Below are 27,170 nucleotides of genomic sequence, written 5' to 3'. Positions count from 1 at the left end.
AATGTTTGCAGTAGATGGCATCAATCCAGTCCCAGTCCAGTTGCGGAACAATTTGTGCTGGCGGAGCCAAAAATAAAAAACAAACAATGATCTGTTGTAGCTTGAAACAATGTTTTGAATTGTCTTATAAAAGCAATATCACATCTGAGGTCATGCTGTTATAATTTACACTGAATATCAGCTTGGCTGCTGTGATTATCTTGGGCATTGGCCCTGCGGCATCATAATCACAGCCGTGCTGATATTCAACCCTCCCACGTGTGTGATATTGCTTAATTAGACGTTTTACCACTTCAGCCATATTGCTCTCATAACTAAACCAGTGACAACCAGTTATGCCAGACAAGAGCAGGCTGCGTTACTATGGCATTCACATGCAGCGGCGTGGCGCATTGAGTGGAAATTCATTGTCTATGAAAATCAGTCAGGTCCATCAAACACAACACACACACACACAGCAAGCCCACACACACGACAACCAATACACTACTAAACACGACAAAACATCCAAGTAGATGAGGCTGTAGCGGGCCAGCTCAATTTTAAAGTGCTTAGTCCAGATCACACATGGGATAATGGAGGAGCCCTGTTCACAGTTACTAGGCCTCGGCTCAGGTTGAATGTTCCCACTGCTATGGCACTACAATATAAATAATGAATTGTTAGTGTTTTGATACGCTATTGTGCTTCTTCTGCATCTATTATGTATGGTACAACTACACGAGATGATTGTTTTCAGAACCCTCATAAGAACTAGGACAACTCTGCCGAATCCATGTTGACTGAAATTGGCACAGGGTCATGTAGAGGCAGGGGACAACGAGGCCTGCATGAACTTTCTTTTCAACACAAAAACACACTGAACGATCCTTGCATCTGGCTCAATGTATTATTTAGTATGTCAGGCTAAGATTCACAATGCCCTGTTACATACAACAGTTTATGCAGCATGCCAAAAAGGCATGGATGAGGTCTTATATCAGGTAACATTTTGCAGTTTTCTATCCAACATACCTTCTTGCTACTCTGCCTGTGGAAGAGGTGCCAACCACAGAGACGATAGTACAATAAGTAAACTAAGAATATGACCAAGCATTAACACCCAAGCGGGTTGTACTTCACCCCTATGGGTTAAGTACCGTCTTCACTACATTACCTACAGAATAGTAACTAGTTAAAGGAAAAGAATTGACTCACATCGAGTTCTTAAGGTTGTTACATCTGGCAAGAGCACACCCTTCCACCTCTTGAAGTTGAAAGTGTATGGCGCCATCTGCTGTTGGAGCCTGATATGACAGCAGGAGAATTCCAATCTGCCACAGATCGCATAGTAGGCTATTGGAGAGCCACAGGTGTTCATCACATGTTGTTGTCTTCTGAAAACATTTATATTTCAGTACAGCGTCACTGAGCTCTGAAATCCTCTTTCAGAATCAAGACGACTTTTAACTTGAATGCGGCTGCGCCTGTTTAGCATTTTTCCAGTGTTCATGATCATCTAAATTCCAAAAAACACACTAAAAACGTAATCAATATCAAACTCATGAATACATGTTACAGTTATGATATAATCAAAGCTGTACCAATTACCATATCTGAGTTGTATTTTCTGTATCAAGGGAAGACATTTCACCAAACAAACTCAAAAGTCAGTTCAGGAAATTCTAAACTGTATCTATTCTGAGAGTGGGTTAGAGTCTCTTATGAATGTGTTTGATCATTGACAGTCTCTTCAAACTGAGGACGTGTCACGGGGCCATCTGGAGATTATTAGAACTAAAAAAACAACAGGAACTCTCCTATTTGGTTCTGTTTTTTCTCGTTCCATCTCTCTCCTTCTCTCTCCCCCCTCCTCGCTCTCTCACCCCCACGCACAAACAGCACAGAACTTGGAACTAGAAAGTCAGTTGGAACACCAGCTCCTGGAACAGTCTAGAGCCTCACGCCTCTGGAAGGGGACCACTCACAACCAACCAGGAAGACTTGCAAGAAAGCAAAAGACCAACAAGCAAGACATACAACAAAAATTGGGGGCAAAAAAGGGGCAAAACGCTTTTAAATAAAGCTTTTAAAGGATTCGACCAAGCTCCACTCGTCTGGAATGAGGATGTGGACATGGCTGGTCTCTCTGCTGCTCCTCACCCTGGGAGTGGCTCAAACCCAGAGATCTCCCCAGGAGGCCTTCATGATGCAATACTTTGAGCGGAGACTAGCCCAGCTGGAGGTAAGAAAGACAGAGCGAGAGCTAGAGAGGGGGAGACATAAACACATTGACAACTGTTTTTTGTCTTTCCCTATGGGCATACAAAGCATTAATATAATTCTACATCTGTTTGGTCTGGAACACTGTGTGTATAGTGTTGCCAGCAATATCTAGAATTCAACATACACGTTGGTAACATACTAGTTAGTATTACTGTAACATACTAGTAACATACTAGCAAACATACTTAGTACTACTAAAGCATATTAGTAGTAACATACTAGTAACATTGTAGTTAGTAGTAACATACTAGTAACACACATGCATACATAATCTCTCTAACCGAGCAGGAACGCATGAACCTGTGTGAGCAGAGGAGCCAGCGCGTGGACCAGAATATCTATGCCTTCACCACAGAGGTGAGAGGTCAGCTGGCCACCATGGACGTCCAGAGGCTGGAGGTGAAGAGCCAGGTGGAGGGGGTGGCCATGAGGGTGGACAGGGTGGAGAGGGACGTGGAGTACCTGGAGAACAAGGTCCCCAACCAGCCACACATCGAGGTGGAGGAGAGCGTGCAGGAGCAGCAGCTGAGAGACGCTCAGCTCAGCCAGCTGAAGAAGAAGGCCAAGATCACAAAGGGGACGGGTGAGGGGGGGTGAGGGCTGCGTGGGGGTGTGTCGGGGGTGGGGGGGGGGGGGTGAGGTGTTTGTGTGTGTGTGTGTGTATGGATGTGTGTGGGGGAGGTGTGTGCGTGTAAGGTATGTGTGTGGAGGGTGTACGTGTGCGGTAAGTGTGTGGGGGGGAGGGGTGAGTTGTATGTGTGTGGGGGGTGTACGTGTGCGGTAAGTGTGTGGGGGGAGGGGTGAGTTGTATGTGTGTGGGGGGTGTACGTGTGCGGTAAGTGTGTGGGGGGAGGGGTGAGTTGTATGTGTGTGGGGGGTGTACGTGTGCGGTAAGTGTGTGGGGGGGAGGGGTGAGTTGTATGTGTGTGGGGGGGAGGGGTGAGTTGTATGTGTGTGGAGGGTGTACGTGTGCGGTAAGTGTGTGGGGGGGAGGGGTGAATTGTATGTGTGTGGAGGGTGTACGTGTGCGGTAAGTGTGTGGGGGGGAGGGGTGAGTTGTATGTGTGTGGGGGGGAGGGGTGAGTTGTATGTGTGTGGGGGGTGGCGTTTGTCGTTAGCTCCACACGTCTCAAACGTGCATCGGTGATCGCTGAACGACTCATCGCTCAGTCACCATTGACTCAACCCTAAATGACTCCTGGTTCATCTCTTGTGCCCTGGTTCAGACTGCAGCACCATGCTGACGGGGGTGAAGTCTCTGAAGATCGTCAAGAAGGCCGGGGACGTCGACGGCTCCTGGCTCAAGGACCCCACCAAGGGCTCGGCGAAGATCTACTTCTTCAGCGGGACCAGGAACAGCACGGTGCTGGAGTTTCCCTCCCTCAAGGTGTTTACCCAAGTCAACTCCAGTCATCAAGCCCTGAGCATGCAGCTTCCCCATCCCTGGCAGGGAACAGGACACGTGGTCTATAACGGCTTCCTTTACTACCACAAGGCCGACACGCCCAACAGGATCCTGAAGGTGAGAAGAAAAAAGTCTCACCTCAGAGCGTTATCGCTGACTTATTAGGACTTATTAGGATTATTACTGTAATAATGAGGCGGGTCAAAAGGAAGGGGGGTCAAATCTCATATTGGCCTAGCGAGGGTTGGCAGAAAAGGGAAGTAGAAATAGCAGAAGATACAGATACCTGTTTTTGTTATTTTTACTTTTTTTACTTTTCTGTTCAGTGGAAAATAGACCCATGTTTCCTTTTACAGATTCGACAACTCGCTTTGGATGAAAACAACACAAGTATTGCGTTGTATTGCATTGTGTTATATCATACCATGTCATATTCTATTCTGTTCTGTTGCATTCTCCAGGTGTTCCTCCAGAACCAGACAGTAGTTGACAGCATGCTGCTTCCTGGAGCTGGGAGGCTGCCTGTCTACTCCCTCACCCCCCAGACCTACCTGGCCCTGACCGTGGATGAGCTGGGCCTCTGGGTGCTCCACGCAGACCCCGAATTCGGTGGCAATCTGGTCATCACCAAGCTGGACAAGGACAGCCTGGCGGTGGAACACACCTGGGACACGGCCTGCCAGAGCCGGGATGCCGAGGGGGCGTTCCTGACCTGTGGCACCCTCAACGTGGTGTACAACTCTCGCTACGGAGGCAGGTCGAGCGTCCAGTGCCTGTACGACATCCACGACACCATCCACCACAGCGAAGACAACCCGCTGGTGTTTTTCCCCAAGCGCTACACCAGTCACTCCAGCCTCAACTACCACCCCAAGGACAGGCAGCTGTACGCCTGGGACGATGGCTACCAGACGGTCTATAAGGTGGAGACCAAGAGGAAGGTCGACTCCGCTTGAGGGGGAGGGAGAGGGAGGGGGGGGGGGTTGCACAATATCTATGCAATATTGGAAAAATGATCGAAATCATATGAATTGTATCCTATTAGAAGAACTGTAATAAATCAACCTACTCAAATACAACAAGCTAGATAGAAGGTCTTATTAACACTAGATGGCGCCCTTGTCTTAAGAACACATTACTGTAATAAACGCTTGTTTCAAACCGGTCTGATGTCCCGTGCTTTATTGAGAACTTGTAAATATTCAAAAACTAGTTTGGCTAAAGTGTGACAGGGAGCGTCTACATGGAGCCCAACGTGAAGTTACATTTAGCTTAACATATTTGATTTAACCTCTGGTTAACTTTAGTGAGGAGGCCTGTTCGGGGGGACGTGTGAACTACATGATATAGCCTTGATCATTTCACTTGTGAGGACTCCTCTCCTCTCAGATGAGAGAGCAGAGTAGCACGTGCAGCTTTCTAGTGTTCGGGACCGGGCCACCACGCCTCCTACCGTGACTTGTGACGGTGATTGGTACGGCTCTTTGATGAGCCAGAGTGCGGCGCGGCTTTGACATCCCGCCGATGTAGGACAGGACATCACAGCGCTCAAGCCTCCGGTGATCGTTAAACCCAAGGGATTCACGAGTTCAGTCACCTGGGTTGAGGCTGGACTTGAAGACTCGGGAGTTCGAACAAGCTGTAAGTAAACGATTGGTTTTGCGTAATTTACAAGATAATTTACCTAACCTGTGTGTTGATGCAATTCGACGGGTTATTTAGGGTGATACACATAGGCTACACTATTGCTGTGTAGTCTAATATTCACATTAGGGATTACGTACGAAATGACAAATATAAAAAAGGTGACATTACGTAGGCGTACAGAGAGCGATGACCTGTCTATACACGACCAAAAAGTTGCAGCATACACTCAAGAGTTATGTTTAAAGGTCGGCTTTGCGGCTTGTTTTCCTCTTAATTTACTAGTCTCAATTGCATTTATTCCATAATAACTTTAATAGTGTAATTTACTTTTGAGTAACGTTTTGGAACAGTTACTGAGTGGAGCTAAGTGGGAGGTGTTAACAAGTTGTTTAAGATGCACAAAATAAGAATCAATTCAAATATACTGGTTTGGCTATGACTGGTATATCTGGTTTCTCGGGTTTAGTCATCCACAGTGCTGGCTTGATAAATGATGTTTAGTATCACTGCACTCACGCTGTGTAATTGCATGCTATCAATTATAATCCGCATGACAAGGAGTGAGATTTGTCTTGCTGTGAATGATATGCTAATATACAAATATCAATGCTCGTGTCTGTATGCGCGTGTGTACGCGCGCGTGTGTGTGCTTACAGCTGCTTAGATTAATGGGTGACTCATGGTCCTAGGATGCTTGAGTGTGTGTTGAATATGGACACTGAGTTGAGAGGATGTTCGGAGGGTGTCTCTATTCTCTTGCAAATTACACACAGAGAAAGTACCATCTCTTCATGTCCTGCCTGGTTATCTTTCCCCTTTTCTATTTTCATTTATGATACCATGAAAGTGTCATAGACTGTGGCTAGCCATAACGCAATGACTAGAGGTTATTCCAACAAGAAGCACATAACGTAACATAAGACATTTACGTAACATCCAACCAGAAAACAATTGTGAGCTATAACCAGGAACAAAATCCCAACATCGGTAATCTGAAGTTAGCATGTTCAAGTGTGTGTCTAGTTCTGACCCACAAGATTGGGAGAGGGGGGGGGGGCATACTGTGACTGTAGTAACCAATTATGGCATTTGTTCTCATGATCAAAGCGTGTGTTTAATATAGACGGTATAAGCAGTCACAGCAAGCCCTAGGTTTAGATAATTATTCTGTCAACTCACAACTGAAGCTTTGTGAGTCATATGCAGTAGCCCACAGAGGTAATCCTCCGCAGTTGTGATGAAAAGGAAAAGGAATAGGGGTGGAAGAGAGGAAAGAGACAGCGAGAGAGCGGAGAGCTGAGAAGGGCCTGAAGTGAAGACAGACAGGTAGGCAGGCAGACAGGTGAGTAGGACAAAAGCTTTCAGAGAATAGAGTAAGGAAAACACTCTGACCATCAGCCAGACATTCAGCTAGACCTATACCAACAGACAGATATACAGACTAATCAGTTAGACAGACAGACAGACAGACAGATATGCAGAGAGACAGACAGAGAAACAGACAGGCCGACAGACAGGCCGACAGACAGGCCGACAGACAGGCAGGCAGGCAGGCTGGCAGGCAGGCAGGCAGGCAGGCAGGCAGGCAGGCAGGCAGGCAGGCAGGCAGGCAGGCAGGCAGGCAGGCAGGCAGGCAGATAGACAGGCAGGCAGGCAGGCAGGCAGGCAGGCAGGCAGGCAGGCAGGCAGGCAGGCAGACAGACAGACAGACAGATAGACAGGCAGGCAGGTGGGCAAGCAGGCAGACAGACAGACAGACAGACAGACAGACAGACAGACAGACAGACAGGCAGGCAGGCAGGCAGGCAGGCAGACAGATAGACAGGCGGGCGGGCAGGCAGGCAGACAGGCAGGCAGGCAGGCAGGCAGGCAGGCAGATAGACAGGCAGATAGACAGGCAGATAGACAGGCAGATAGACAGGCAGGCAGACAGACAGACAGACAGATAGACAGGCGGGCAGGCAGGCAGGCAGGCAGGCAGGCAGGCAGGCAGGCAGGCAGGCAGACAGACAGGCAGGCAGGCAGGCAGGCAGGCAGGCAGGCAGGCAGGCAGGCAGGCAGGCAGGCAGACAGACAGACAGACAGACAGACAGACAGACAGGCAGGCAGGCAGGCAGGCAGGCAGGCAGGCAGGCAGGCAGGCAGGCAGGCAGGCAGAGAAAGGCCAGTCCTGGTCCTGTGCTGTGTGCCTACCCCTCCTCCACCCCCGAGAAGAAACAGAGTGTGATTGTACATCGGAGGGATGACATACCACCCCAGGACCCAGGCCAGATACATAAACAGATATGCTTATTGTTGAACAACCTCCCCAGCAAATGACTGCAAATCCTGTTTTATTTCAGCATCCACAACAGCACTTCATGTTCTGTTCAGCTGGCATGACATTTGCCCTGTCCAGTGAACTGATTAACTGTATATTTCCCTTGTGTGTAAATTAATCCTTTACAACCCAGGGGTGTAGGTTTGTCTTGCAAGATGAGGGAGGGGGGGCTGGTAAATGAGACTTTGGTCTCTATTAGGTTAGGTTAGGTTAAGGTTCGGTTAAGGTTTGGTTAAGGTTAGGTTAATGTTCGGTTAATGTTCGGTTAAGGTTAGGTCAAGGTTAGGTTAAGGTTAGATTAAGGCCTATTTGTCTGATGTATATTGTACTCAATGAAGCCTGCTTCTGCATGTTTCGAAAGTGTGACCCATTCCCTCCCATATCTCCCTAGAGTGAAGGGAACGTGAACGATCAAATTGTCCCGAGTGACATTCTGACAAAGTCCAGTTGGAGTGTAAAGTAAATTTTCCCTGGATTTGTTCCCTGGAGATTTCCTGTAACCCTGGACTCCAGACCTTTGGATCTGGGGACTAACTAAGGGACTGATTGGTGAGACACACATCCCAATCTGTTCTAGTGACTCATCACATTGATGTCAACATGGTCATCACTGAACCCCAATGCATCTCATCTCTGATGATAGCATGTTGCCTGACAAACATGTTACATTATCTGTTGATTTGGAACTTGCCCATTGATCCTCTGAACTGTGATTCTGGAAGCAATCAATGCTTCCTCCTCCTTCCTCTTCCCTCCTTCCTCCTTCCTTTCTACTTCGTCCTCGCTTACTGCTTCCTTGCTCCTTATTCCCTGCTCCCTCCCTCTTCGCTCCCAGCCACCTTGCTCCCTGCCCCCTCGCTCCCTGCCTCCTTGCTCCCTGACTCTTCGTTCCATGGTCTGTCAGGCTGCTGTTCTGTAGCACCATGATAGACAGGGTCGGCCCCAGCCAGTCAACCAGCCTAAAGACAAACAGGGGCTCCAGAATGAGCATTGTTTTAATCTGTGCCAGTTACATGACCATCGCCTGTCAAGGCAGATCAACCACAAGGCCTCAGCCCAGGGGAAGGGGCAGGAGGAGGGGGGTGAGGGTGGGGGGGGGGGTGGAGGGGAAGGAGTCAGAGGCGGAAGAGGCTCACTCAGACTCACCTCACACACACACACACACCTCCTCTCTACCCTACGCCTAAGTTCATAGCTTCAATTCCACAATTTCACTCGGTACCGCCTGTCTCATATCTTCTCCATGGAGAACAAGTGCACTCGTTCTCATCAGAGGTCTTTCCAGAGATCTTGAAATACGATATAAAAGTATTTCAGCAGGTGAGGGTACATGACCAGAGTCAGTAGGGCAGCAGGAACGTATCTGATATATTCTGCGATGAAATAAAATGTTTCACACCCAAAGCAGAAAAACAGGGGGCATCCGGATTTGAACCGGGGACCTCTTGATCTGCAGTCAAATGCTCTACCACTGAGCTATACCCCCATGTTAAGCTTTGGAAAAAAGTAGCTTGTTAGCTTTGCTTCTATGTGCTTAAGTATGGGTTTGTGTGCTTTGTACTTCCTGTATACATAGTCAGTTTGAGTTAAGAGATAAGAGTGCGAGTCAGATGAGGTATCCTACAGTAACTCTGCCAGGGCTGTATGGTGTGGTACGCATGTGCTGGCCTGTTATGTGATCTGGGTCTGTTCTGATCTGGCAGGCTTGTTGCAGGTGAGGGCTTTGCCACAGTGTAACCCGACTCTGCTCTCCGCAACCAACACACGAGGGGCTGTCAGCGAGAGACGATCAGTCACTGTGGAGGAAGTTGGCGGCGTACACCTGCAATACGGACTATCAGGGTTTCGATTCTGTCCCGCTAAAATGTCATGTTTGTTTTCCGGTGTGTGGCTGTTCAGGATCAGTTCAACTTAAACCACTCAACAGGTGTGCAGAACGGACGACAGGTCCACTGTCACTCGTTGCTGTTTTGAGATAGAAATACCTCCCTCCATCCCCCTTTGCCCCCGCCCCCCCCCCCCCCCGCCCTTCCTTTGCTGTCAACAAGAGAACAATGAGGCCTTGTACATCATGCAAAAGATCATCTTTCCCTCTCAGGTGCCCTCCCCACTGCCCCGGCCGACCGAGCTGGCTTTGGCTCTGTTCTGGCTCTGTGATAACGAGGACGCGGGCGCTGTCCGTGGCCTTGCTGTGTCAGACACACGTGCAGCTGGCAGAATGGGACCGTGTACAAACTCTCGCCGCTCGTCGACCCGACTCAGCTGTCAGGGGGCTGCGCTGGCCGGGTCCTGTGTTTACGGATTAAACGCTGTTGACGTGCTGTTGGTGTTGAGCCCTGCTGCAACCCAGAGCTGACTCAGGCCCTCTGTGATTGATTGCTTTCTGCTCGCAGGGATCTCTGGGCTCTATGGGTCTGAATAAGGCTGTGGAAAAGGATGTGACAAACCATTTATGACTTTTGTTACCTTCAGATACCGGCTTGATGGATTTTGATGGAGTCAAACAATGCAGAATACATTGAATCTGACCTAGAAAAACAAAAATACATGAGACTATTCGTTCAAGACATGTTGTATTATATACTGCAAGCCAAACCTGTGGTAAACACACTTTTATTTTCCTGGTATGTTGGTCTGGTCTTCACAGACAGATGTTCATTTCCACCCCTCTCCCTTCTCTACTTCCCTCTGTTCTACATACTCTTCCTAGATCAGCGGCTCTTATAACCAGGTAGTCTTTTACAGCGGTTGTAATTTTTCATTATCCCTTAAATAAGCCCGTTTTTGCCCCGTCTTCAGGCCTCTCGCCAGGAAATAGAAATCCTCTCTTTCCCTCACTGTAGCAGATTGAGAATGGAAAAGAACGGAATGGAACGGCGGGAAAGTAGAAATAACGAGTCTTCTCTGCGGAAGAGGTCGTGTGTTGGCTGTCGCAGTGTTGTCGTGCGTGTGGACGGTGTGTGACAGCTGATGTGAGTGTGTGACAGGCCTGGGCCTCGCGCCGTCCCCTGCCACAGCGATTACGCCCCGCACCCCTGAGGACGACATTCTGTGGAGCTAACAAGGCCGGCGTGGCATGGCGAGATGGATGAGATGTACAGTAGATGTTAGCTGGATGCTAAATATAGGTGCCTGACTGTGCCGCGCGATGACAACGGAGCAATCAACTGAGGGACTGCGTTAGTTAATGGTTGAGACTGGACTGCAGTGGGAGAGTGGGCTATTTGTTGGACAGGGCTTCTGGTCGGGATTCTCATTGCTTTGAATGCTGGTTTTAGGGGGCTTTGGAGCTTGCTACTGCTTGCTAGATGCTAACATGCTGTAGAACAAGCCTGAAGCAGTTTGCTGGAGTGGAAAGTGGACTCCATATGGAGCCATCCACAAGAGCAATTTGTCTCCCCACAAGCTTTTCTTTTGGTTTACCCTTAAACTGATATTCTCGTAAAACGTGAATAGAAGGGATTTTGTTTTCTAGGAAGCATGTGTGAAAGAGTCTCTCTTGAATAAAGGTCAGTCCAGGGATAGTAGTTGTGTGCGCGTGTGTAGGCTTGTGTGTGTGTGGGTGCGTGACAGTGATCTAGGTTTAGCTGAGCTGGGCCTTTGGAGCTTAGTCCAGCTTGAACAGCTAGCCATGCTAATCCAAACAAACCACGGTAATTGAGAGAACGGTAAACTCACACCCTTCTCCCAGTGTGTGTGTGTGTATGTGTGTGTGTGTGGTTGGGTGTCTATGTGTGTATGGTTGGGTGTGTGCGTGTGAGTGTGTGAGTGTGTGTTCAGCTATACTTCTCACGGATACAGGTTCACGCTCTGGTATTTCCTGTTCTCCTCGTAACCACAACAATAATTGTCAGGTTCCCAAAAGCTTCCGTCGCTCAACGCAGCCCTTTTACTTAGTAACCCCGTGGAAGGGTAACAATCTTAGAGGCATCACGTTTTAGGAAGAGTAACTGTGTTAGTTAGGTAACAGATGGTGTTGTTGTCCTTGTGTGCTTCCCCCATTGCGCTCAACAGGAACAGTGCTGTCTGGGGTGCTTATGTTAACTGATTGGGTAATAGCCCAATGCCTAATAGTACTGTATAGTCGCAGGGGATCTTTTCCCCCCTCTCTTTCTCAGCACCGTTGTTTGATCTCATTCCATCTCTTCCTCCAACTCTCTCCCTATCTCTCTCTTCCATTATCTCTCTCGTTCTCTCCCTCCCTTTCTCTCCGCTCACTTCCGTCCTCTCTCGTTCTCTCCCTCCCTTATCTCTCTATCTGTCTCTGGTTCTCTGTTTTCTCTCTCTCCTTTTCCCTGCGTCTCTCTCTCTCTCTCCCTATGGACAGCTCAGTGTTTGTGTCTATCTCGAACATGGAGGACAGGTCAGCGATCTGGAGACTGTTGCTCTGGCTGGGAAGCTGCGGTGAGATGTGTCCTTGCTGTCAGCTCACGTTAGCTCGCGGGTTAGTCTTAGTGTCAGTCCCAACGTTGGTTGTTCCTCTGCCTGGCTGTGTGTGGAGGTCACCTTGTTAATCATTAGGCCTGCTCTTCCCACTAACGCTGAAATGCAGTTTGCGTACGCAGATGACGGACGCACGGTTAGGAATGTCATTATTCTGTTATCTTTGTTTGTTTTCTCCAAGAAACTGATAATGAATGAGAATACAGAAATGAACGATCGTGCAACTACGTTGTCGTTTTTGGAACCGTACTTACAGGAACTGCTATGTAGTCACACTACATCATGTGCAACTTGATATGGAGGGTGGAGAGGGGGGGTTCAGAGGGAATTGGATATTAATATTGATCTTGTTTTGGTAACACAACCCCTTACACTCCTCCACTATACAGTACTAGGCCTTATTACACTTTTGTAAAAACCTATACCTCAACCACTTGATACACTTTGCTGCTCTGACCATCGAACCCAGCCAGTTGGAGGAAGGAGGGGGGAGGAGGCTCGCTTGCTCGTGGTAAAAGGCCGCCTCCACCTCTTCCTCTCGCTGGGTCAGACTGGAGTGGTGCGCCCTACAGCTTTGTGTGATGGGCACGTAACGATTATGCACAAACCGTGTTTGTACTATAAAGAACCTGATTGGTTACAGGGACCAGTCAAATAGCTAAATTTGTTAATGATTCCACCAGGAATGCACCAATCTATCGGCCGAACGTCGGTATCAGCTAGCCTATTTGGCAAAACTGTTAGTATTGTTGGCCCAGTATTTCACAATCGGTGCATCCTATAGGTTCCATGGTAGAGCAGGTCCCAAGCGACTTCAGGATACATTGTAATGGCCACATGTTTTGCATTTTGCCCGGAGCGTTTTACACTTACAACCCGTAAGAATTGGAGTAGGCTGCCACTGGTGAGCAAAACACCAGCCGCTGGTGGCGCCCGCTGATGGGCCGCCGACTATGCCACCAGTGGACCGCTGCTTCCCCGTCGGTCACATGCTAGCTGGGACTGCATCCCATTCCCAGACAGTTTGCAGTTCTAACATTTTCTTGCCTGACTTCAGGATAATGACTGTTTGGATGCAGTTGTTTATGTTTAAGTGAATTGTCTGTTTAACCGAAGTCGGTCTGCTTCAAAGTAACCTCCTGTGCTCAACACCAACAATCAGTCGCAAATACTATATTGCATTGATTCTGCCGCGCGTGTTTGCAGACCCTGTTTGATTCCCTGCTTGTTGTCATTATTTCCTGACTCGCTGCTTCCCGCATTCTGACTGTTGAGCTAGTTCAGCCAGTCACTGCTGAGGTGTTGAGTTTCAGATACAAATGTCATTTGACTGCACCGCGCGGGATTAACGCTCATTCTCTCCATAGTCAACAGTTTAGCAGGGCGAAGGGGATGGGAGGAGAATGGCGGGGGTTGCAGAGACAGGTAGATTCCGTGTACAAAAAGAGAGAATTGAGGTCTGCAGAACATGCTGTTTAGCAGTAAAACTGCACCGTCATACAGGAAACCCCCCCGTATTTATACTGTAGTGATCCTCCTCAGACTGGGTCTGTGCTTGGGGGAGCTGTGAGATAATCTGTAGGCCTATGACAATTCCAGGATTCTTTTTTATGATCAGCTATTAAGACCCACGGGCCGTTGCATTCATCAAAACCCCAGAAAACTGACATCACAGTTTACTTGTCGTTGAATGCTGTCGTCAACCGAGGCAGCTAAATTTAAACCCGGGCTGATCAACTTGTTCTACAGGAGTTTGTGACTGGAACAAGGTGTGTCTGTTTCAGGATCAACTCTACCAAACCAGAAGTTACCTGGACAGATCAATAAACAGATAGTTCCTTATCTGGGTGGTGAAACAGGAAGCTGTCTATATATCAGCATGTATTATTAATCTTTTTTAAAGATTCAAATACAATCATGTTCAGGGGGTGCTGTGTTCGTTTGCACAAGACATGAGCTGTTGCCTTGATGAAGTCCAACCAGGCCCTTCATTATACTGACAGCCTGTCTCTGCCTTGACATGCTCCACAGTTGCATGACCAGGCATGGCCTACATACACTAGGCCAGTATAGTAGAGCATACAGTAGGCCAGTATAGTAGAGTGGATGGGTTATTAAGCTTAGTGTCCCACTGTGTTTAACTGTCACAGTACCAAGCCCCCCTGGCTTCATAGTGTCTAATCTCAGGCTCTTTAAGGATTTGAGGGTTCAACACATAGACACATGATTTCAGCAGTTATTATAACACTAAACCGTCCTTTGACCAGTTAAACAAAGGGTCTGTCAGTGAGTGTGAATGGAGCTATCCGCAAGTGTCTCAACCAGCCTAATGTGGTCCTGCTGATTAATAACAATGTAGACACCACAGCCCTTTCAGCAGCCTGCCTGCCTGCCTGCCTGCCTGCCTGCCTGCCTGCCTGCCTGCCTGCCTGCCTGCCTGCCTGCCTGCCTGCCTGTCTGCCTGTCTGTCTGTCTGTCTGCCTGTCAGTCAATCTGTCCACAGATGTGTCTGGAGCTTACCAAACTTTGTTGTAAGTGTATGTATCCATGCAATTCCAAATCATTTCAAGGATTCGATGAGGGGATTAGTTTGAACATCTTTTCCATTGTGTGACATGCTTATAATGAAGGCGTTAAGTGATCGTTTCCAAAGAGAATCAGAGGCCATGTTTGAGCCTGTCAGCTGACTTCTCGGATTGGTGACAGAGGCACGAAGAAAACAGCATCAATGTGTCCTAATTCAATAGAGGCCTTCCAGTTTTGTACCCATACAGTATCTATTATGTGTGTAATCTGTAAAACATTCCACTTGTTATTTCACCAACAGACATCCACTGCACACTGAAGGCAATTTGAATTTGAAGCCATTAAGACTTCATCACACTTGGAATGTCTCTCTTCTCCTCTAGTCATCTTCTTCTTCTTCCTCCTCCTCTCACAGGACGTCAGCAGGCGAAGGCAGCCGGCTGTTGCCATGGAATCAGACGCCAGTCACATGTTAGAGGCAGCCTTGGAGCAGATGGATGACATCATCGCTGGTAAGAGCTCAGCAACTTAGTCGCACAAATTGGGATTTGTTTATTAATATTTCCCCTTTAAACAACAACTCCTTAAACAAGTCCTGCCTCAGGAGGTCATTTCTTTCAGTTTTACTGTAAGTAAATGAAGCCAGGACAATAAATAATTCATACTTTCTTAAAAGTGTCCTATAACTGTCCCACAATGTTATGTGACAGGTATACAAAATACACAATCTGTACGTTGCCTTGAGATATAGTAATACTGTATATTAATGTGACTATTTCACCAGTGTGACATTGGGGGCCATTTTGTACTCACTGTGTGTGCCCATGACAGGTGTATGTGGGACTTAACCTGTCCTGCACTGTCATTACACAGTCATTTGTTCTACAAAATAGATAAAACTGCAGGCGTGTGTTTGATGCCAGGTGTGTGTGTGTGTGTGTGTGCGTGCGTGTGTTTTCAATGAAAGATGTGTGTGTGTGTGTATGTGCATGCATGCGTGCAAATGTGTGTGTGCTCACCCCCTGACACAATGAGCAGGATAAAGCAGGCTAATAGCATAGCAATGAGCTGCTGAATAAAACATGGGGTCTGTCTGAGGAAGGTGACACTGCTCTACCCGACACTGCTCTCATGGGTCTGGAAACATATTGCTGCTTATCTCTCTGTACCTTACCACTGGCTGTAGACCTGTCTGTCTGTCTGTCCGTCTGTCTGTCTGTACCCTACCACTGGCTATAGACCTGTCTGTCTGTCTGTCTGTCTGTACCCTACCACTGGCTACATGCCTGTCTGTCTGCATTACAACTAACTGTATGCCTTTCTGTTTTAAGTAGGTCTGCTCGTACAGACACACATTGGCAGTCAGCCTTAACAAGATAGATGGACAGACAGACAGATATATCGGTAGTCCAGCTGTGACACAATCCCAAGCCTGTCACATGGCTTGTCTCCCTCCTCTCACACTGATGGCCAGTTACCCTGCTGCCCCCATCGGCTACAAACTGTCATGTCAAGCCTGTCACACACACACACTCTCTCTCACACACACACACACACACACACACACACAAACACACACACACACACTCAACAATTTGTTGACTGACTGCATTAACCATTTAGCCTTGATTAGTTAAATCATTTTGGCAATGGCTAAGCTTGCTGCAGGGAACATGACCCACTCCCATACCACACGCACACTCACATAAACACACATACACGGATCCACCCACCCCTTGCTCCCTGGCCCCTTATCTTGCTCCTAATTTGCCCATTAGTTCCCCCACTCACAACATTCATGTTCAGATGCCCCTCTCTCCTCCCCCTCTTTCCTCCTCCCGTTCCCCTTTCCCTCTCTCCTCCACCCTCTCCATCTCTCTTCCACCCTCCCCCCTCTCTCTTCCCCTCTCTTACCATCCTCCTGTCCCAGCATATCCTCTCATTCATTTCAGATGCAGTGTTTTGTGATGTCGTCCCATTGTAAGCTCACTTTCATTAAAGAGGCCATTCCTCAGAGTCCACTCATCACAAAGTAGAATTCATATCCTGTTGCCCTGACCGAGTTCTTAGACCCAATCGTCACAGGTATTTTAATAAGCCGGTCTGATTACTGAGTAAAAAAGGTTCCCATTTGAGAATGCAGACTGGTTCAGGAGTTCTGATGACGTCCGAATGTGGGCACTGACTGTTTTCTCATGCTCAAGAGTTATGTGGATTTGATAGCAATGTACTGTACATGCGCCACCTACTGGCCATGACAGAAATAGTTAACAGTTACAGGAATGGCACCATGTACAAGTCTTATTTGAATGCTTGAAATGCTTAATACACATTTTTGCCAAGATTGGGTGTATGTCTGCAATCATGTTCAAAGGTATTTGCCATCAGAAAAGAACAGATCCAAAATGCACGCTCATGCTACAGAGTGAAAAATCTTGTCCGTATTTCTGGGTGCGTTGCACATATCAGACGACCGATACACACTCGTGTTTGGCTGCATCCATGCTCGTGATATTTGTAGAGGAGACGCGAGCGGGCGGGCGTGAATAATCCCTTCCTGTACGCCCGGCTCTCCTCCGCCCACCACCGCCCCGGGCGCTGGACAGATTCTGGGGCTGCAGCTCTGCTTGCTGCAGCTCTGGCTGCTCTGGGTATCCTCACACACTCTCTAACATACACACACTCTCACACACTCTCTAACATACTCACTCTCTAACACACACACACACTCTTACACACTCTCTAACACACACACAAACACACACACACACACACTCTAATACACACTCTCTCTAATACACACGCTCTCTAACACACACACTCTCACACACTCTCTAACACACACACACTCTTAATACACACACACACTCTCTAATACAAACTTTCTCTAATACACACGCTCTCTAACACACACACACACTCTCTAACACGCACTCTTAACTCACGCACTCTCTAACACACTTCAACACTCACACTAACACACACAAACAACATGCACTTCACTGTGTTTGGTCCCTCTGCTCTGAGCTCAGAGCAGCCCATGGGTTTGCATCATCATCCCGACCATCATCACCATCACGTAACTACGTTGTGTATCGACTGGACACACAGTACAGTACAGTATTGAGAAGTAGAGAGCCAGCTCCGTGTTCTAGGTCTCGGTGCCGTGAGACGATGAGAAGGCAGAAGGGTCGAGTACTGGAGCGTTCTGTCTCCATGCTAATCCTGTGCTGTGATCCTCTCTCCAATGTGGGATTAGCTGGCGTGTAGCAGATCTCCTCTCCCAGCCTCTGAGCGAGTCAGTCTGTCCACCTGTTACTGATTGCCCCGAGGCAGCACTGCCACAGGTGTCAGCGAGGGCTGCCTCACTGATGTTGGACCGCTAAACTGCTGCGTCGGACAATTCCCTACAGCACAACAACGTTATAAGAGCCTCCAGATGTGTGTGTGTGTGTGTGATCTGTAGTCCCAGATGTACTGTTAAAAGTCTGTCTGGGCCAGAGTAGAGATGGGTTGTGATGCAGGAGACACGTGGACAGATGGAGAGATGGAGAGATGGATGAAGAGAGGAGTTAGGCACTAAGCTGATTGGCACTGCTCAACCTCTGGTCACCTCTGGTGTTTACCTGTCTGGTCTGACAAAGGTTTTGTGAAAAGAGGATCGCTCCGATCATCTATGCAGAGAGCCCAGTGTAGATGCCCCCTCTTTTGAAATGCCTTATTGTGTAAGCCTTTAGTAAATGAAGCCTGAGAATCAGGACGCAAAAACGGTAGTATCAGGTGACTTTTTTGGATGACCTGTCTCTCTCACTCTGTCTGTCTCTCTCTCTTGCTCTGTCTGTCTGTCTGTCTCTCTCGCTCTGTCTGTCTGTCTGTCTCTCTCTCTCTCTCTGTTCCTCTCTGTCTCTGTCTTTGTCTTTGTCTCTTTTTCTCTCTGCAAAATGAAAACAGCTTCCAGTGTGCTTAGTGAATACTGTACTGTATGTGCCTCATGACTGTCCTTTTATCCCAACTCTAATCTCAATCATTTGTTCTTGATCTCTTTCTCTTACTTTACCCCTCTCTTTTTTCCTCCCTCTCTCTCTTTCTTTCTCCCCCTCCCACCCCCTTTCCTTCTCCCTCCCTCTCTTGCTTTCTCTCTCTGTCTCCCTCCCCCTGTTCCCTCCCTCTCTCCCTCCCTGTCTCCCTCCCCCTGTTCCCTCCCTCCCTGTCTGTCTCTCTCACTCTTCCCCCCTGCCCCCCCCCCCCCACCTTCTCCTTCCCCTCCCCTCCCCCCTCCCCTCCAGGCTCCAAGGCGGCAGCAGAGTACTCTAACGGGCTGCTGGAGCTGGGCTCCCCATCCTCGTGCGTCTCGGCGGGGCCCCTGCAGGTGCTGCAGCTGGCCGAGGAGCTGCGCCTGGCCCTGGAGCTGCAGGCCAGCCAGGAGGACAGGGCCAGCCTCCGGGCCCAGGTCTCCAGCACCACTGTCCACACGCTCCTGCTGTGGCTGGACAACGGAGAGGTGAGCAGGGGGGCCCCCCGTTGGTACCAAGGGTGGGGGATACTTTGGAGGCCTTGGAGCTTTCGTGGTCCAATCGGATGCGGTTTACTGTAACGGGGTTTAGTGTAGGAAGCAGAGATCTTGAGATACTATGTGCTCTCTCTTTCTGTCTTTCTTTTCTCTCTCTCTCTGTCTTTCTCTCTCTCTTATGTCTCTCTTTCCCTCTTTCTCTCTCTCCATGGGTCTGTTTGTGACAGGACACTTCTTACGCGGAGGAAGTATCTGTCGTTATCTAACATCAAAGACAATGTGATCTTACTCACAGTGTCCATAAATGACATAGGAGAGAAGTGTGTCCCCTGAGGGTCCGTGCGAGGGAGTCAGACCAGGATGGGGTCAGGCCAGGGCTGGATTCCTCTGCTCTCCTTCACCGTAGCGTGTTGTGACACTCCACAGCTCCAATACATCCCCGGATTCTCACACCGGCCCAACACTATTCAGAGCCGAGGGAGGGAGGGAGGGAAGCTGCAGGCTGGAGCTGGAGCCTGGCTCTGGGGGAGGAGGGGGCTGAGGGGGGGGTGGACGGGGGAGAAGGGTCGAGGAGGGGGCCGAAAGGGGAAGAAGAGGGGGGCGAGAAGGGGGTTGGAGCGGGGAGACCAGAAGGTCCGGACGAGGTTTAAAGAGCCCAAGTGTTCCTCCGAGACACGAACAGAGCGAGGGGCCAGCTTCCTGCTTTCGACAGACCCTCCTCTTTCTTCCCTCCACTTCGCTCTCGCTCTTTCTCTATGCTCTCGCCCTCTCCCTCACAGCCTCTCCTCCGTCGGCTCCTCGCTCCTCGGCTCACTCTCCCCTTGCCTCTCTCCAAGGACGTTCTCTCTCTCTCTCTCCCTCCCTTCACACCTCCCCTCCATCTCCTTCTCGTCTCACACTCCCTCGATCTTCGCCGCCCCGGCGTCCCGTGAGGTCACCTCAGGCTGGGCCGAGGGTAAGTCTTCGTCCCTCCTTCTTCTGGTCTGCGCGTCCTGCCGGGAGAAGTCAGTGGATGATCATAGGTTTTGGTGTGCTGATTTGCTTGGTCGTCACGCTGGGCGTGTGCGAGTTGTCATTCGGTTTGCTGCGGGTGCACCTCATGACCAGTTTTTAGGGCGGGGGGGGGGGTGTCTGTCGACAGCGTGATATGCTGGGTCATATTTGAGAAAATGACAAGCACATGACATCTGCACTGTGAGAGAGGCTTTGTTCTTTGTTATGAAGTATTGTAATGTTGTTAAAATAACCACCGTATCCTGGTGCTACTTGTTATTGTTGTTGGGGCCTGAGGCTGGGGGGGGGGGGGGGGGGGGTAGGTGCTGGTGAGTTGAATTGGCTGAGTTTTTTTTTTTTTTTACTTGTCCTGTGTCCTGTGGCTTTCTCCCTTAGAGAGATGAGAATGTGGCGTTGCTGTGGGATCATCTGATCCCGTATCTGTGCCTCAGCCTAAAGTTTCTGCTCTATCTGGACTGTAGAGGTCTCACGTGCTACACGCTCTCTTCTCCTCCTTACTTCCTCCTCCCCCTCCCCTCCTCTCCTCCTCTCCTTCCTTCCCCTCGCTGCTGAGGCAAAGCAGGATCAAACACACACGCTCCTCAATCAAACAGAACCCATTGCCCTCATAAGGGCTCAGCACACTTTCTGTAACACACACACACAAATTCACATGTATACACAGAGACAAACAAGCACACTTCATTTCAAACCCTCACATTCAGTGAGAAACGCACAGAGGAGCGAGGAAGAGAGACAGGGAAAGAGATGTACCCCTACATCTTGTTATTATCAGAGACCTATGCACTTTGTAAAGCTCTCTCTTAGAAGTCGCTTTGGGTAAAAGCATCTGCTAAATGAATAAATGTAAATGTAAATAACATACTATGAACATGCCAGTAACATGCTAGGCCCCTGGGCACAGGGACCCAACACTTGTGACAAAATACTGACCTCAACCCAGGGGGTTGTTAGATTTGCATGTTTAACATAGTTAAGGGGACAATCAAAACTAATTTCCATAGTACCAATTCAACCTAGAAAGGTAAATCAAGCTGCCCTGAAGCTATACTTGTTGCTGAGAAGGAACAGTAAGATGTGAGTTGTTTTGATCGAAGTTCCTGCTAAACAATCTCATTGTTCACCTCTTCACAGCCGGCAGAGTGTGTCCCGTCCTCATCTCCGCGCAATCTAGAACCTTCTCATGTGTGGTGCTGTGGAAGATAGAGCACCCAACAGGTTTCGCAAGTCTAAAGATCAGAGCTGACCCAGTCTGTGGCTCTCTGGGAGACGTAAAGATGTTTCTCATCAAGAGATTCGTTGAGGAGGGGGATTTCAAACGTGACCTGAGCTAATGAAGACTCGTTCTGGGCAGAATGAGCCAGAGGATGACCTAGAGCACTAGTACTATGTGTACTATGTGTGCTATGTACTCTGGAGGATTTACAGTGCTGTGTGTTTCCTGGAGTGGGCTGGCTTGTCACATACCAAGTCTTCAAAGACAGCCTCGCTGACTGCAGCTAATTATTACTGTCTGCATGGCGGGGGCCGCTGCAGCATGCCCTGCATACATGACCCCCCCACTCCACACACAGACACACACACACTCCACACACACAGACACACACACTCTAACCCTAACCCACACACACACATAAATACATATACACTCCACACACACACACACACATACATACACACATACATACATATACACTCCACACAAACACATATACTCCACACACACACACAAACAAACACACAAACACACATAACTGCTAGGTCTCTGTGTTTGGCTAGTTTGTATATGAAACTCACAAAAAGATTGATGTATGTTTGTATACTCTGTGTGTATGTGTGCATGTGTGTGGTGTGTGTCTGTGTGCACACTGTGTGTGGTGTGTGTATGTGTGCGTGTGTGTGGTGTGTGTCTGTGTGCACACTGTGTGTGTGTATGGAACTGGGTGTTACATGGAGTCTCATGCACAGGAAGTGGAACCTTGTGGAAATGAGCCCAGGCTGCATTATGAGACGGTGCATTGATCAGCTGGATAGCTGCAGATGAGAGAGAGAAGAGAGAGAGAGAGAGAGAGAGAGAGAGAGAGAGAGAGAGAGAGAGCGCATAGGGGGCTTGAATAGAGAAAGACAGCTTTAGCCCGAGGCAGAATGGTTAGGAAAGAACAAGTGGAGATTGAAGGATAGTCATAGTAGTGTCTTTCACCCCTCACCAGAGAATGTTCTGAAAAGTTTTTTTTTACTTCAGGCTCCATTGTGACTTTAAATGAATAAGTGGGGTGAGAGAGAAAAGGAATGGGGGAAAGAGAGAGTAAAATAGTGTGAAGGATAGAGAGAGTAAGAGAGAGAGAAAAGGAGAAAGACAAGGGAAAGTGAGGGAGGGGGAGCTGCTGGTATGGCATCTTGTTTAGACTGACATTACAGCCTGTTGCTGTGTTACATTTAGACAGACAGCAGATGCTGGGGGGTCTGTCTGCTCTTTCTCTGGCTGCTCTCTCTGTCTGCTCTCTCTGTCTGCTCTCTCTGTCTGCTCTCTCTGTCTGCTCTCTCTGTCTGCTCTCTGTGTCTGCTCTCTCTCTGTCTGCTCTTTCTCTGTCTGCTCTCTCTGTCTGCTCTCTGTGTCTGCTCTCTCTGTCTGCTCTCTCTGTCTGCTTTCTCTGTCTGCTCTCTCTCTTTCTCTCTCTCTCTCCGTGTCTGCTCTCTCTCTGTCTGCTCTCTCTGCTTTTTTTGTTGTCTCTCTTTCTCTCTCTGCTCTCTTTCTTTGTCTCTCTGTCTGATCTCCCTCCTTTCTTTCTTTCTGTCTCTCTCCTCTTTGTTTCTCTCTCTCTGCTCTCTTTCTCTCAATCTGTCTGCTTTCTCTCGGTCCACTCTCTCCCTCTCTCTCATGTGATCTTTCTCTCCCCCTCCCTCTCTCAGTCTTTCTGCTTTTCTGTCTGCTCTCTCTCTCTCTCTCTCTCTCTCTCTCTCTCTCTTTCTCTCATTTGATCTTTCTAACTTTGTAACTGTGACTAGCTGGCCTGGGGGGTGTGGACATTTGGCTGTCTGCGTCTGTCTGTCAGGCGGCAGAGGGGGAGAGGGGAGGAGGGAAGAGACGACTGGGAGGGAGGAAGGGAGGAGGAGTGAGGGGAGAGGGAGGCAGGGAGGCAGGGAGGGAACAGTCAGGAGGCAGAGCTGGGATCATAAAACCTTCTCCACTGCAGACCAGCTGAGCGCCAGTGTAGGACAGTGCCTAGGTCAACTTCCCACTGCATTCCAAGAGAGAAGGAGGGAGAATGAGAGAGAGCGAGGGAGGGGAAAGGAGGGAGGGAGAGTGAGAGAGAGAGAGAGAGAGAGAGAGAGAGAGAGAGAGAGAGAGAGAGTGAGAGAGAGAGAGAGAGAGAGAGAGAGAGAGAGAGAGAGGGAAAGAGGGAGGGAGGGAGAGCCATCTTCGAGGAAAAAGAAAGAAAGAAGGGGTTGGACCAGAGAGAGAGACGGATAGCGTGTGCGGTTGTGCAAACTAGACGGAGGGAGAGAAGAGAGTGTGTGGCTGAGAGAGAGAGAGGGTGTGAAGGAGGGACATGAAGCCATAGAGGAGGAGGAGGAGAGAGAGGAGGAAAGACGAGAGAGAGGGGGGGGGGAGTAGAGAGACAGACAGAGTGGGAGGAGGGAGTTCTGGGTCCTTGCTCAGCAGCAGATTGAGGGAGTAGACCTGGGGAGCAATGGGCCTTCAGCATGGAGACTGAAATTGACTTCTATAAGCACTTCACTTGGCTAAAAAAGGTCAGTGTGTTTGTTTGTTTGTTTGTTTGTGTGTGTGTGGACTTCCCAGGGCTTTGTGGTGCATTGTTTCCACTGATGTGTGACCGTGGATACTTGTTCTGTTTTTGTGGACTGGATAACGAGTTAATGTTTGTTTACACAGTATGCGCGTGTGCTTGTGTGTGGGTGAGTGTGTGTGTGTGTGTATGTGTGTGTCTAGCTCCAATGAGATGCTTGCGTGCTCAGGAGGTTGTTACTGTGATCCCATGTGGAGTTGTTGTCTTGTACTCTAATAGAGTCTTCCTGGAGCAGGGCATTCGGTGGACGGCAGCTAGCAGAGCTAGGCTGTGCTCACCTGTGGAAAGTGTTGTTCTAGTTGTTGAGCTAGTCTGTTTGTTGAGTTATACTGTGTTGAAGGAGACTGCATGTTGAGTTACACTGTCAGTGGATGTAACTGTGCTGAGCAGTGTATGTGTTGAACGTGTTGAATTAGGCCAAGTGTGGAGTGGGTGTTTCTTGTTATTGGGCTCAGAGTAAGCGTGTTTGTTGTTGGGAACGTATCAGATAAGGGACTGCATCATTCACCAACAGCTGATTGGTGTTTACCAAACAAAGTTAGAGACAAACAACAACATACTTTCAGCTCCTCTCCTCTTTTCTCCTCTTTCTCCTCCCCTCCCCTCCCCTCCCCTCCCCTCCCCTCCCCTCCCCTCCCCTCCCCTCTCCTCTCCTCTCCTCTCCTCTCCTCTCCTCTCCTCTCCTCTCCTCTCCTCTCCTCTCCTCTCCTCTCCCCTCTCCCCTCCCCTCTCCCCTCTCCCCTCTCCCCTCTCCCCTCTCCCCTCTCCCCTCTCCCCTCTCCCCTCTCCCCTCTCCCCCCTCCCCTCCCCTCCCCTCCCCTCCCCTCCCCTCCCCTCCTCTCCTCTCCTCTCCTCTCCTCTCCTCTCCTCTCCTCTCCTCTCCTCTCCTCTCCTCTCCCCTCCCCTCCCCTCCCCTCCCCTCCCCTCCCATCCCCTCCCCTCCCCTCCCCTCCCCTCCCCTCCCCTCCCCTCCTCTCCTCTCAGTATTGTGTATTAGGAGCTGGTGTGAGGTGCAGTGTGTCGTTCTTGTTCACACTGGGCTGGGTTGTCTCTGATCCGACACTGTTGTTCCATCCTCTCCATTCTGCATGATGTCATGTCAGGGTGTATGTGTACGTGTCTCTGTGTGTGTCTGTGAGTGTGTGTGTGTGTGTGTGTGAGAGAGTGTGTGTGTGTGACACAAAGGAGCCTTGATCTCTTATTGGCTTTACACTGTTGCTATGTCTTTGTTTACAAGTTGCTGCTCAAATTCAAATAAACACGCGCACTTAGACGCACGCACGCACGCGCACGCACACACACACAGACATACTTCTTGTTGTGGAAACATGAGGCATCTACTTGTGAGAGAGCATATTTTCCTGTAACCACATCAGTTATTGGATTTGAATGAGAAAAACTGTTTATGGGACAGATCTGTCTGGCAGGTTTGATAGAGTTGAGTCGAGGGTGTAACTCACTACAAGGTGGGTTTAGTGTTCCCAGAGCTAGATGATATATTCCAAATCAAATTCTGCAGTCCGACATGTTTTTGTGGTCGCCGTGTCAACAGACATGTTGAGGAGATGCTAAGCGTGATGCTGCGATGTGTGAGGTGGCGTGGAGGAACGTTGATCACATGATCTGTGTCGTTGGAGGTTGATCCGGCTCGTCCTCCATGCTCCGGTATCCCGTAGAAACAGGAAGGCCTCTTGTGGTCTCATTTGAACTCGGGGAACAGTGCCGGGTTTTGGATCATTAAAGTAGGTGGTTCTCCCTGGCTTGTACTGTATATGTTGTCATGCATTCTTGGCCTGTGTAATCATACAGTTAGGGTTTCCGGCCCGCTCCTCATCTCTGCCTCCCTCTTCCATCCTCTCCTTTCTCCCTCCGCTCGCTTCTCGTCTTCTCCTCTCTCCCCTCCGTCCCTATCCTCCCCTTTCATCTCCTCTGTTCATCTTTCCCCTCCTCTTCTATCCACTTCCCATCTCTCCTCCTCTCCTCCTCTCTTCTCCTCTCTTCTACTTTGGTCTCTAGTAGAGAGTTCTCTGCCTGGAGTTAAAAGGGGATTTCCGATGTGGGTTGGTCAGACAGACACTTCCACACAACAGGGTTCCTCGGCAAGCCAAACGAAAGGGCTTTATTGTGTGTTGGAGTGCGTGGGTCTGGGTTGCATGTAACGAGTTTTGTCACAGATACGAACTGTCTCCCATGACACTTCCCTGAACGCCGCAGGGAGTTGTAGTCATGACACTTTCTGAATGTGACAGGAACTTTCTAATCTCAACAGGGAACTCTCCAGGCCTCAGCCTGCAGTAATGACTGGGGTTCCCTCGTGACTACATACTATTACAGACTTGAATGGACAATGTCAATGTTTACCTGCTCTCTTGCTGTTCCTTTCAGAACACATCCTGGTGTGTTACGTTATTTTCATCTCATCGGTCCTCATTCATAGCCCCTTTATCTCTCCCTCTTCCCTCCCTCCCTCTCTCCCTCCCCCCCTGTCTGGTGTGCTTGAGCCTGTGTGTTTACAGTGCCTCGTGGGTAACAGTCCTGAGCACCCAGACTGTCCTGCGTGGTGAGGGTAAACATCCTCTTACCTCTGGCCTCCCTGGAGCCCCCTGGCTGGGTCTGGAGCCCGGAAGCGCACCAGACCACCGTCACATGGGCTCCTCAGGGAGGGGACTACACTGTCAAAATCAGAATTTGAAATTGTGTATTTAATCTAAATATATATTTATTTATTTTTTCATTTTCATTTTCATTTTTTTTGCTAATGTAGGCTACTTTTTTTTTGTATTCTTCTCATTTTGGACTTAATCTGAGGTTAAAGACTGTGCTGACAAGCTATCGCTTCACACCTCGCTCTAACACCCAGCCGTATCTGGCACTGGGCCATGGGCATGGCTCGACCCAGTCTCTGGGTGGTCAGCCCGGGGAAGAGGGCCCTGAGCCTGGCCAGACGGCCACTCCTAAAAAGGCTAGAAACAAACCAGTTGGGTGACAGTGACCCCTCGCCAAATACCCAGCGCTCTTTGATGACCTCAGAGGAACAGCTTTGTCACAGCTGTCGGCATGTGTGTGTCTGTGTGTGTGTGGCCCCCCTGATAGAGTTCTGGCAGGGTGTTCCTGCCTTCGGTGAAAGTCACACATTCCAGTCAGGATCCTCACATCATTTTACTGCTGAGAGAAGGAGGGAGAAAAAGAGGAGAGGGAGAGAGAGAGAGAGAGAGAGAGAGAGAGAGAGAG

At 49.1% G+C, this 27,170-nt stretch overlaps 2 protein-coding genes and 1 non-coding gene across 9 annotated transcripts in view; 2 read left to right on the top strand and 1 right to left on the bottom strand.

Moving 5' to 3' along the window:
• Positions 1 to 1,889: 1,889 nt before the first annotated feature.
• Positions 1,890 to 4,835, top strand: olfml1 (olfactomedin-like 1). Its single transcript, XM_084672572.1, has 4 exons — positions 1,890 to 2,224; positions 2,554 to 2,848; positions 3,492 to 3,787; positions 4,132 to 4,835. Exons 1-4 carry the CDS (start codon positions 2,102 to 2,104, stop codon positions 4,624 to 4,626), a joined length of 1,209 nt encoding a protein of 402 aa, XP_084528698.1. The 5' UTR covers positions 1,890 to 2,101; the 3' UTR covers positions 4,627 to 4,835.
• A 330-nt stretch (positions 4,836 to 5,165) lies between these two features.
• Positions 5,166 to 27,170, top strand: part of ppfibp2b (PPFIA binding protein 2b) — a 52,237-nt gene continuing 30,232 nt past the window's right edge. For 4 of the 7 annotated variants that reach the window (XM_084671225.1, XM_084671221.1, XM_084671222.1 and 1 more), the window contains exons 1-3: positions 5,166 to 5,311; positions 15,022 to 15,118; positions 18,893 to 19,107. In XM_084671225.1, coding sequence (XP_084527351.1) covers positions 15,055 to 15,118; positions 18,893 to 19,107 — 279 coding nt within the window. In that variant the 5' untranslated portion in view covers positions 5,166 to 5,311; positions 15,022 to 15,054. Of the gene's footprint in view, positions 5,312 to 15,021; positions 15,119 to 18,892; positions 19,108 to 23,734; positions 23,884 to 27,170 lie in introns of those variants that run through there. The other 3 variants (XM_084671223.1, XM_084671220.1, XM_084671224.1) reach the window with 2 other exon arrangements.
• Positions 9,052 to 9,123, bottom strand: trnac-gca (transfer RNA cysteine (anticodon GCA)). Its single transcript has one exon. It is a non-coding gene; the product is annotated as a tRNA-Cys (tRNA).

This window comes from Hypomesus nipponensis, chromosome 14 (assembly GCF_054491055.1).
Source record: "Hypomesus nipponensis isolate SF chromosome 14, ASM5449105v1, whole genome shotgun sequence".
Lineage (NCBI taxonomy): Eukaryota > Metazoa > Chordata > Actinopteri > Osmeriformes > Osmeridae > Hypomesus > Hypomesus nipponensis.
This window is presented reverse-complemented; position numbering and strand designations above follow the sequence as displayed.